The sequence below is a fragment of the Corvus brachyrhynchos genome, unplaced genomic scaffold (genome assembly GCF_000691975.1).
Source record: "Corvus brachyrhynchos isolate BGI_N302 unplaced genomic scaffold, ASM69197v1 scaffold70, whole genome shotgun sequence".
Taxonomy (NCBI): domain Eukaryota; kingdom Metazoa; phylum Chordata; class Aves; order Passeriformes; family Corvidae; genus Corvus; species Corvus brachyrhynchos.
This window is the reverse complement of record NW_008236217.1, coordinates 6,407,470-6,420,244: the sequence shown is the minus strand read 5'-3', so window position 1 is coordinate 6,420,244 and position 12,775 is coordinate 6,407,470. Positions and strand designations below refer to the sequence as shown.

Sequence of the window (12,775 nt, the reverse complement as noted above, 5' to 3'; positions counted from 1 at the left end):
AAAGAAAAAGCCCTTCTGCTGCAACAAAAAGCCTTCATTAATACAGCAGAGGGTCAACAAGTGACAACATAATCCAGAGGTTGAAATGTTTTCTCTGTAACTCCTTAAAACATCTTATGAATAGCCACAAGAAGAGTAAGTTTCTATGTAACACTTACTCCCTACTACAGAGCTCTTTTTCCAGAGCAACAAATGCCTGGTTCTGCAACAGAACCTGGTCCTTTTGTAGGTCTCAAAGTGTATGACCCTATCACAGACTAGAGTTAGAATAAACAAGTAGCCCAAATTCCATTTAATGTGGAGAGGCATAGCCAAATGTACTTTGGGGGTGCAGAAATTCAACAGATGAGGAGAAGGAAAAAACCCAAACCAACCAAACTCAAATGTCCTCGTAAAACTGTGCCATCCCAGGCTTCCCTTATTTCATTTGCTATGCCACAGGAGCCAGGAGGTGAGGGGCAATGCCTGACTCTCAGCACTGTGCAGGCTGCCTGGATGGAGTGAACAGTAAGAGCCTCAGCAGGGCTGGGTGGCCCGATGCTACGTGTTGTATCCAGTGCCACCAATTGCATCCAGCTTCAAGGCACTCTAGGAGTGTCACAGGGGGCCATACCACGGACAGATGGAGGCGCACTTGAAACTGAGGACATGTATTTAATCCAAGACATGTAAGCAGGACAAAAAGAAAAGAAAAAACAAAAAAAGAACCCAAACAAACAGAAACACCTGAAACAAACAAAAAAAGCCCACCAAAAGCACAAAAACACAAACAAACCAACCAACTACAGAAGAACTAAAACAGCTTCAAAAACTAACAACAAAAAACACTTTGTGAGATCAAAATTACATTCTTAGGAAAGAAAAAATGAACTCAGCTGTCCAGGTAAGAAGGAATTCCTGGACCAGGATTAGGATCTGTTGGGGCAAATAGAGGTTCTTATAAGGAACCTCAGTTCTTGAACAGTGTGAAATCACTAAGACTAAAGGATTTACGTAGGCCAAGGACATTGTACATAGACACAGGAGTTTAAAACACCTACTCTCTATCTGGTTACACCACTTAGTATTTTAGATAACCAACTTCTTCAAACCACGTAAATTAAACTGTCAATGGCAGCATCAAAACTTGCAGATAATAAATTCAAGTAATTCTGTGCAACATTTTACACAAAAGAATGTCCTGAGGCAGGGACTGGATTTCACCCAAGGTTCTTCAGTCATCTTTTTAAAACTGACAGCTCCTCTCTTCTCTATTAGCACACTACAGAACATAGGCAGCTGCTTCCTCATAAACTTCCAGCCAACACAAGTTTTCTTTCCTATAAAACTATAGTCTTGGCAACAAGAGTAATCAGGGAAAGAATTTAAAGAAAAAACTAAGAAAACCTTCCAAACAGAAAAAGAACATTTGTTTGAAGTCTTAATGTCTGAATTAACATTTGATTGAGATGTCAGTCTAAAATATTTCATGCTAGATATTTTCATACTTGACCAGAAGTATAAAAAGACTGGTCTTACATACCTAAGTTCTCAATGCCATTGATGCTTGCATCATAAAAATGATTTTCCAACAGCAACACTTCTGTACTTCTTAAAAAAAAAGAACTGTTGCCACAAAAAGAAGTAAATAAACTAAAATATTTGATGCCTTTTGCTGAAATAGATCAGCTTTCCCTTCTCTCAGGTAACATTATGAAAAATCCCATATGCACAGTTACTATCCTGATTTAAGAGATTTGCTCTATATAATTTTCCAGCTGCATCCATAAATTATCTTCTGGAAAGATAATCAATACTCAATTACTTGTATCTTTTCTAAAGAAATACTATATGTCCTTTAAGAATTTTGGCACTATTACTTTATTTGCCCACACAATAAGTAGCTTTTTAAACTGAAGAATATTCTTTTGTGTTTCTGGTTTTTTTTCTTCCTCACAAAAGAATGCATAACTAGAAAGGAACATATTGGTGGCTACATTCAGCCCCTTAAAGGGAAAGGCAGCCTTGTAAGAGACATTTATTTTAAAAGTACCTAAAATCTTCATTCCATGTGTCACTACACTTTACCACAATGAGTATTCAGACATCTAGTGTAGAAAAAAAGAAGGCCAGACTTGTAAGTACCACAATAGTCACCTACTTCTTTAAATGCAAGAAATTATTTTATTTTAGTTATAGTAGTGTTATTGCCCTTCTGATGGCCAGTGGGTATAAAGAAAGAAATAGCTGCAGGGGGAAGAAAAAAAATCCAACCTATTTAATTAAATTGATGCTAAAATTTATTCAGGTCATTTTTATGTGTAGTGAGGTAGGTTGTGCATGTGTTTGCCATGTATGTTTATGTGTACTGCTACCTTTTCTAGGCCTGGTACTTTCACTGGCTGCAATATTTTGCATTGTTTATCTGCACTGATGTTTATCTGGAACATTACTAGTTCCCATCTTGCATGGAAACTGGTGTTTGTTATTTTGGGGCACAGATAAGCACGAGATAACTACACTCTAATAAAAGTGAAAACACATGTAAACTGCACATTTGAAGAAACAAAAATATGGATCTTGACTTCATTTAAAAAAATCATTAAAAACCACAAAACCCCAAACCCTACAAAAGGGTAATCAAACTGCTTGTTTCACGGTGGAAATGCTGAGCCAAAGGATGTGAAATCCTTGGACTGGAGAAAGTGGTAAGCAATCTTACAGTGCAGAGATGGCTTTCAGAGGAGCAATGAACTTGGAGAGGAAACTCAAAAAAAAAATGAGAAGAGGTAGCTGGGCTTGGCTGGAGTAACCAGTTTTCATTAAACTTGGACACTGGAAAGCAAGCAACTCTAAAGAGCAGTCTTAGCTGAGGTGATTAATTTTAATGCTTGTACATAGCCTCAGAGCAAACTGCTCCTACACGCATTTGTCTGACGTATGTTCTTCTTGTTTTGACTGGAGAGGACATGGGTTAGAACTTGCATGGTAAATAAAGTTTAACACTGCAGCACCATACACAGGTATTTATGAATTTTTTCTTCACCCATCAAACACCTTCACAACAAAAGGAAAGAAGGGAAAATACGAGATGATGTTTGGCAGCACAGGCCCTATTATGATGAAAACCAGCTCTCTTACTCTGCACAGAAAGGACTCACTAGTTTTGAAGGCACACATTTCCCAGCCTTTTTATGTAGCTGATTTCCAAGCCTCAGAGAGATGGTGAACACCTTTCCTAGAAGAAGTTTCTTGCCCCATAACACCCACTCATTGACATCCATTCTAACCTTCCCATCAGCTCCTTCCCTGTTACCAAATGGTAACACTGAAGTAAATTGCTTCACAATAGGAAAAATACATCATAAAGAGCAAAGGCTTCACTTATGAGAAAAGAACGTTATGATTACATAGAAGCAACCATATAATCTGTTATTAACTGTAAGGCTCATAAAATTTCATGAATATCTCAATTATATCACCTCACAAGATTATATAATAAAACAGCATAATGAGCTTCAGTTTAACTTGACAGGGCTGAATACTGCTCCTCTTTTTAAAAAGCTTTTTATAAAATGACATTCCCTCCTAATACTTGACTTGCAAGCACTCTAAAACACCATGTACAAAATTAAAAATAAACTTCTTCATTTTCCTACCACTGTTGCTTATCACTACCACAGGATTCACAAGGTTTTCTTTTTAAAGAAGTCAGCTTATACAAGCATCTTCTCGTGACAATAGGTGCAATGTCATTTGCAACACTTCTAAAGGCTAAATATATATTTATATATATATTTATATTTGTTCTAGTTCCCTCAACTTTTGGATTAATTTGCTCTCATTTCCTGGGACAGCATGAAAACATTTAAATCCATCTTTAATAAGGAGATACTACAAGGAATGAGTTTGCTTTGCCAATGTGTCATAAAGAGCCCAAACCTTTACTATCAGTTGCACAGTGAAGATGCGCGCAATTACTGCAACTATTTACTGAAAACACACTTGCTAATTCTGTGACTGGCAGTGACATACTGTGCTGGGTGCTGGCTGGTGCCAAGGCAGCTGCCAAAAGGCTGCAAGTCCAAAAAGGGGAAAGGAGAGGATTAAAGTATCAGTCCTGTTTCCAAGAATAAAGTACTGTAAATGAGCAAGTCACTTGCTAGGTAATTATTTTCTGGTGTTTATATGGTAAACTTCTGCAAAGTGAATTGCTGTTGGCATTGCCAGAGTTTACAAAGCAAAGGTACTTGCCAAAAGGCAGCCTCACTGGAAGTATTGTTCAAGTAAACATGGAATGGAAAGTTATTAAGCAAAATGAGCAGCTAATTTTGCCATGATCATATCAGGAACATTGAGTATTTTCATTTAAACTTCAGAATCTGAGGTACAAAAGAGCACACAGTGATCACGGGAAACTTAGCAGCACGTAGAACAGAATCCTGGCTATAGTTCATGAAGGAATGGGGTTATTTTTGCCAACTGAAAAGAATAACATGTCTCCAAAGCACACTGTTTTCACTGATGCTGTAAAAGAACTACATCTTTAGTCTACATGTACGTGAATACATATGCACTTAGTGCTTGAACTCACACTCCCCTATTTTCGTTTCTTTTGCAGATGAAACAGCAAAAGAACAAAGTACTCAGCTTAAGTTTTGTTCATCCAAGTAGTTCAATAGTTGGTTTTCTTTCTGAAATCCCTCTGCCCAGAAAACCACTTATGTAGCTAGGATGGATGGGATCAGCCAACACACAGCTGCACAATAAGTCAGCAGAAGAAACTCAGCATTTCCAAGGATTTTCCCAATGCTACATCATGTGAAAAGGAGATTCTGTCCCCAGTTACATATATTTCATAAACACTGGAAACTAGTACTCAGAAAAAAGTTCACAGGTTCACTGGTCACAGATGATCATGAGGTATTTTGTAACCAGAGCTGTTCTTATGCCAAAAGCAGTCTACAGGAATCAGAAAATCTTTCCCCTCCATCTCCCATCAGATGTTAGGTCAGGCCAAATAAGGAAATCTTTACATATAATTTCTGGACACCAAAATATGGACAAAATTGCCTTTAGGAGACCAGAATTAAAAATAATAAAATTTTAAAAGTTTCTTTTCTATTCTACAATTCTCAAAATTTAAAGTATGTGGAAGTTTTCTCCTGTCTTCTCCTTTCTCCTCTTCCTTCTTTCAAAACTTGAAATGAAGGGCCAACAGCCAAGTTTTTTTGCTTTATTTCAATTTTCTACTAAAAAGCTAAAAATGATAATATATTCAAAATGCAGTTTCTATACAACAGGAATTCAGAACTTCTATTTCGAAATTTCTTAAATTTTCACTGTGAAATTGCAACAGAAAACCCTTGAAAATACTGAAATTTCCTTCCAACAATTAAAGATTTTTTTCAGTATATTCCTACCCTGTTTTCTAGTTAACATGGTATTTTTAAGCAATCAGTGATTTAATTCTACAATAAATTTCCTTTCACTAACCTTAATTTTTCCTTCCCTATGATACAAGCTGCTTCTTGCAGATGTTTTCAGGAATTAAAAATGTAACACTTAATGACTTCAAAAATCATAATTTTTCAGTCATCATGAACATGTCTTTTTGTCTGAAAAGCATTACTCATGTACAGAACTTTCCTAATTTAAATTATAATTTATGTTCATATTTTAATTAAACTGGTATCTGTTTTAGCTGCTGCTGAAGAAAGAGGATGTGTTACAATGGTCTACATTATTATGTATGGCATTATTCAAAAATATAACAAACAAACCTGTTGATTTGTAGCATGGTGTGTTACTGAGTACCTTCAAGTACTTTACTTTAAAAAAAGCCAAACCAAATAGCAGTGCAACACAGTATACATACCAAGTGCACAATGATTAATGGCTAAAAAAACAAGGGAGAAAATGTTTACTAAAGAACATCTGAAGTATCATCTGCACCCTACTGATTCCAGGGCTTCAAGTGACAGCCCATCCATCTTTAGGAAACTCTAAGCCACTAGATATGACTTTGAGGGGCTGAGATGGCTGCAACCAGTCTGAGAGACACAGGGTGTGACTGGCAAGGCAGACTTGGGGAGTTCAGGGTTTCAGAACTTGCTTTCTTTGCCCTAAGTAGCTCAGATGAGGTAATCAAGATATATTCTGCAAATCCGTTTTACAGAGTTTTAGGTAAATGTTAATCTACTAAATTAATGACAATTAAAAGAAACTTTCCCGCATGCATAATTAGAGCTTCTGAGATTTTTCGGCAGATCATTAGTTATTTTGAAATCAAAACAATATATAAAGATATTCTACGAACAATAATTCTAGGTTACACCAAAATGTATTCACTGTCGTAACAGTAGCATATTAAGGGATGAACAAAAACAATGTTGAAAATTAATGAATTACTAAAACACACTAATTTTCAACAAAATTCTCAACACCCTTACAAATCCATGGTACATCATGTATATGGAAAACATCTGCTTGAGTAAACTCATTTTAGACAACATTTAATTTCTTTTTTGTATGTATGAGGTGAAATTCAGTTCCCCCTTATCCCAGCCCTCTGCTCAGAGTTACAAAACTGAGGTTTCCACTACTAGCCTTAGTTCTCCACTCCTTCCACACTCTAGCATTTTCCAAAGGACTTCTACTGAGAGAAAGACCACCCAGACAGTTTTTGCAGTCTTTCAACCTGCCCTGTTTTTAATATGTGTCTGACACTACTGTGCTTCTCCTGAGAACATGAAATAGTTTATGCAAGATATTCAAGAAGTTTAGAAAACAGAATGATTCCACCTCAGAAAGCAGTAAGGGTGCCCCCTTCTTATGGGGTCCCTCAGGATGACTGGACCCATCTGGGGGCAACAGATTGTCCTGTACTGATCTTTTCTCATTCACAGAAAAGACACTCATTCCTAACAGATCCCTGTAATTAGTCCTCAATCATGGAACAATATTCTGTAGGACACAGTGTCAATAAGATGTAAGGCTAGGGCTGGTTATCTGTTACTGAATATGTTTTTTTAGGATTTTACATTACATTTCATGCAGAACACTGCAAAATATTTTAAATTAGAGAATTGAACTCATCGTACCATAGCACATCTCAAAAGGGAGTTATTAAATAGGGCATTTTTCTTCCCTTTTTATGCTTGCCATCTATTGAGGCAGTTGCACTGATTAAAGTCTGATGTTATGTTCTTTTTTCTTCCCTTTTTATGCTTGCCATCTATTGAAGCAGTTGCACTGATTAAATAGTCTGATGTTATGTTCAAAGTCCCATGAATTTCCTGGTTTCCATGAAGTACCTTTTTAAAACTGGATCATGAAAATAGCACTGGGATAACTCTAAATGCAAAATACCCTTCAATTTATTTACAGGCAATCAAGTGTTCCTAATACTTATTTTCCTTATTAACTCTTCTCTAGACAGCCTGTACAGCAATTTTTCTCTGGAGATCCACTATAACCAGGGAATAGAGTTAAATCTTGATCAGAGTCTGTGGAAAAAATCATTTTAAATGAGCAGTGGGACACTTCTTTTTAGAGGGGATAGAGAGCAGCACTTACCCTGCTGACTTCTTTAGGAGCCATTTCATCTAAAAAGAAACAAACCAAAAAATTAGGCACACTAGGAAGTTTCTAGGCTGAATGAAGAACAAGATAACAAACTTCAAACAATTTTTCACATATGTACAAAACTTTTCTAACATGGTTCCATAAAGCGATTGAAATATCCTGAGACTGGCTTGCATTTACAATCTTTTAAAAACTTCTAAAGCTAACAATCAATTGAAATTAGGACGATGTATTTAGGAATTCTATCCTGACTTAATAAGAATACAAAATTTCATACATATCAGAATTCAGAGGGAAGCTGGCACATGCCAGCAAAACACTACACTTATATTCCAGTTCAGTAAGGCTCTTGATAGTACTGCATAGTCTGAGAATTAAACACCTTTGCTACCAAATATATGCCACCAATATCCTACAGGGAAGCTAGTGAGCAGCCTTATTCAGAACCTCCTGTTCTGAATATCAAAGATGCTAGTCCTGTCGACTTCTTTGGATGTGAAAAAAATGTCTTGTAGCCATAAGAAAAGAAGAATATCACTGATGTGATCTGGCATAACATGTTAAAATAGATTACGAGATTTTATTTTATATATACACAAAATATAATGTTTTGTCCTTTCAAATGCAAACAGACTTTCATGGATTTTTTGGTAAATTTAATACATATAAATAAACACAGGTACAATATCAGAGCACCAGCTAAAATACTTAGTATTTCTGAAAATGATGGGAAAACAGCTATACAGCAAGAACACAACTGCCACAGGAGAAGTTTCCAACTTTCAGTTTAACCACACCAAAAGTAGCTTAAGCACACATTTACAAACCTCCAGTTGGTTAGTTGTTTCTGAAAACATGAAGAGAACTATTTGTAACTTTTTATTTGCTCTTATGTATCAAATTACTATACTTCAGAAATTAAAATTAAGTCAGGAAATAGATTTAATCTCACAGAAAATACCATATATTTATGTTTGCCAAAGGCTCTTCATATATTGACATTTAACATGAACTTTTAAACAATAAAGGCAGAAAAAACCCCACATTTTCTAGAAAACATATTTAATACACAATTTCTGGTGAAAGAATTCTCTATAGCAATACAGATTTCCCCTCAAAATGGAGTGATGCCAAGGAAAACAATATATTTCACAACAATGAGTAAGTATTAGTCTCCTCTTAACCCCAGACAAATGATATGCAGCTATTTTACACATGCAGAACACAGACATAAACTTAACTCAGCTCTTTAAGGCAGTTCTGTTGCTTGCAATGCAATGTGTAACACATGCTCTGCCACATTCAGTGATGTTATCTTCCTGAACCAGACAAATCTACATACCAGTTACAAGAACAGCCAGAGCTATGCTCAAAATCCTTCTCCCCTACTACCTGATTTCTGACATTGAGCAACAGGAAATGTGAACAGCAGAAAACAGAGTGATGACATGACAATTTCCTTGGAGTAAAATCTCAGTTTTCAGCAACCAATGGATTAAACATTTCTTGAATCAGTGTTGATACTTTTCTGTTTAAAGGATGGGGTTTTCTTCCTCACACTTTTGTGGGGTAGGAGGGGTGTTAGATTTTGTTTGGCTGGTTATTAAACCTGAGTCACCAGTCTTCAGCATTCTCAAAATTCTATTAGCTCCACAGTTCAAACACATAATACGAGAAAAACTATTTTATTTTGAATCTGTGCACTATGTATTTCATCTGATGCCCTCTATTCACCTTATTTATGGAGCCTGTGATGCTACAGATCTCTCAAGCAAGTCCTTCTCTGCTTCATACCCCATCTAAACCTCTCCTGGTTTGAGAAGACTGGTCTGGTTTGCTGCAGGTAACTCTCACCACTTCTACTTCCTCTGTCCCACTGCATCTTGCTGGAATGGGAAGTCCAGAATTACAGGCAATTCTGCAGCTCAGGAGAACACAACTAGGACTTACAGAATGACACAGGGATAATTTAGGGAGTTTCTCTCTATTTGAAAGGAATAATACCTAACATTTTACTTGTTTCTTGATAGTTACTAAACACTAGGCTAACATTTTCAAACATTTATATTCTGTAATACTGATATCACTCACTCAAATTTATAACTAAGACCCCTCTACTGTATGTGTAAAATTACTTTCCCCATATAAAGTAGTCAGCATTTATCAGAATTAACTTTGCCACCTGTTTTGTCTCTCACTCAGTACCTTTAGTACCCTGGATAACTCTACCCCAAAAAAAAAAAATTAAAATCTTACCTTCTTATCTTCCAAATTAACTTCAACCCTGCATCCTCTTACCCAAGTGATGTATATATTGAAAAACATGGGTAAATCATACTAGCAATCTCCCTCTACTGGAACAAAATCAATGTATTGTAACATTTTGTCGCAGGTTGGGTTTGTAACCAGGCAGAATGCTAACCTATGACACATATTGAACATAAATAACTACCATCACAATTCTATCCCATCACACCATTGTAAGACATAACTGCCACTGCAATTTCAGCTAAACTACCTATACAATTCTAATTAAAAACTGCACAGTACACTACAGATATGCGTAACAATCATTATAGTAATTAAAGACAGCATCCATCTGGGAAAGCTTCCATACTAAACCCAGTCAAATAAGATAGGAAGAAGCAGAAAGAAAGAAAAGGAACAGACAGAAAAAAAATCCACAGAAGTTTGTTGTTCAGCACAGTATAAATGAGGCTAGGTTTATTTGGCTTGGGGTTCTTTTTGTTGGGGTGTGTGTGAAGAGGTGTTAAATTGTGTAACTGTTCATTTAATGGGAAAAAATTGCATTTCATTCTGCACATTAAAAAAAAAAATCCCATTTCTTACTTGGAGTTTTATGCATGCATTTAAAAAGAACAAAACAAAACAAAGGCCAATAGGCTTTTGACAATTGCAAGATGCTAAACCGGAGTAGTCACAAAGAAAACTTTAATACAAAGCAAGTTTTCAACATCTCAGACATGAAATTTTGAGGCATTTACCATGGAAGCAATAATTCTAATGCCCAGTTAGTTTTATCATAGGAACTCTTCTGGAAAAACAGCATTGACTTTCTCCCTGGTCTCATGCTGTTCTTTTTTCTGTGTAGTTAAATATTACTGCTGGTACACTATTGTTGTTGATGACAGCAAACAAATGCTCAGGATTAATTCTGTTTATGAAATCCCAGATAGCTCTACAGTCACAGTTTCCTAAGGAGTGTTTTCCCACACAGCAGATATCAGATTGACCTAATAATTTTTCTTTTGAAAATTTGCTTTAGGCTTCAGATAATAAGACACAAGTTGTTTGTAATGTTATTAGACCAGCATAGATATATTTGTTGCCTTTTTTTCCCTTGAAAAGTGTCATACACCTATAGATCAATACAAATTCCACATAAGTTTGTGTAGACTGATCTCACCACCCTGAAATAAAGTTTACCAGGTTTAATTTATCTCTGTGGTAGAATGGCATTGGTCAGATGAAATTGGTCAGTCTATTTTAATTGCAATTTGCATTCTTGTTTTAGACTTCTTGAATCCGGCAGGTCATGTGTCCACTGCATTCGTAAGATCTTTCGAAGACACCTCAGCTGAGGGTGAGTTTCCTAAAGCAGTAACTATCACACATATGCAACAGAAATTTCAAGCCATCACTCAAAAATGTTCTTGCTTCTTAATGCACAATCTCATTAAGAGCACCTGAACAGCTCTCCTGATTTTCAACTGCCTGGATTTATTTCACAGTTCAGAAGCACTCATAGTGTTACTTCACAGAAAACTAACAGACAGTTAGTTTAAACATAGACATAGACATTGAAAGGGAATATTCATTAGATTGATCACTGGTGGCACATTGTGTTTCCTTCCCTGAAGCAGGACAAAATATGAATTCTAGCTATTTTACATGAACAATAAGATCTACATTTTTAAGTTCCTGAAAAAGGATGCTCAGTTCTTCCTCTTCTTAAGTAACATACATCAGATAATAAATAAGGCCCAAACCAAGACTTCACTGCAGATGGTAAGCAGAGAAACATATTGTCTCCCGGGTGTCCGAAAATTTTAATTCACTCCTTTGCATATAAGCGAACAGGGCACTACACACAATAGGATTCAGGAGACTATGCATTTGACTTCATTAGACATACCTAAATCTGGTAAATTTGGAACCTTATTATTTTCTATGGTCTTAGCCCGCACTAAACTGATGAAAGGAACAGAGCAATTTTGCAGGATGGCTTATCCTGGCCAGAAAGCTTCCAAAAGGCATCTTCTGAAAGTATCACCAGTCCTTGTGAGAACAGAAAGGCATGAGGAAGATCCAGGTTTTGCTTCAGTTTCCAAAACTGCTTAGTTGTATAAAACATACTGACAGTAGCTCCACAGATATACATCCATGATCATAAAAATCCTCCATTATACAATGCATGTGGCAATTTAGACTAATCTAAGCAGAGCATTTCCACAAAATTATGATTAAAAAAACTGGTTTATAATTAACATAGACATACCTTCTAACTTCTATTTACATAGCAGGAAGATGGGTGTACTCCCAAACTTCTGGAATATCTACCCCACATCTTCTAAAGGTTTCATAACATTCTGTAGAAGTCTCTCAAGTTTAATACACCTCAGCAAAAACCATGTTGGAACCTGGGCTCTGACCATCAGGAAGAAACTTAATAGTTTCCAGCAGTAAATATGCTTTATCAAGAAAGTCTATGATTGTGTTTAATGGTAATTAGCAGATGACTTCATATCCTATTCAACATGGCTGTTGAATGACAAGAGTGTTAAACTGGTTAGCTCATCCACCTTATCAGTCAACAAGGTGCAATCACCATTGTTTATTACCAGAATGCAGTCACAAAACAATGGGCTGAAGAGTGTGTAAAACAATTTATCATTTTTTCACACCAGTTTACAGTTGCACCTTTTTGCCTACATCTACCGCTTTTCTCATCTGACACAAAATTCTACCGGGTTTTCACTTGATTTTTTCCCATTTTTTTTTTTTTTCCCCAGAAGTCCTGGCTGCCAAGCATAAGGTATCCTAAGAGTTTACTGCAATCAATGCATCTAAGAAAGAGCATTATCACTAATAATCTGTCCTCTCACTTTTGAATAGAGCTGTTCCTTTACTTTTGAATATTTTTCAAATACCAAATTCAAACTTCAAAATTGAAGTTTTATTGTGTTCA

General features: G+C 36.1%; 1 protein-coding gene across 4 annotated transcripts in view; it reads right to left on the bottom strand.

Moving 5' to 3' along the window:
• Window positions 1-12,775, bottom strand: part of PDE10A (phosphodiesterase 10A) — a 347,743-nt gene that overhangs the window by 59,849 nt on the left and 275,119 nt on the right. For all 4 annotated transcript variants that reach the window (XM_017746080.1, XM_008643319.2, XM_017746063.1 and 1 more), the window contains exon 3: window positions 7,558-7,586. In XM_017746080.1, coding sequence (XP_017601569.1) covers window positions 7,558-7,581 — 24 coding nt within the window. In that variant the 5' untranslated portion in view covers window positions 7,582-7,586. The remainder of the gene's footprint in view (window positions 1-7,557; window positions 7,587-12,775) is intronic.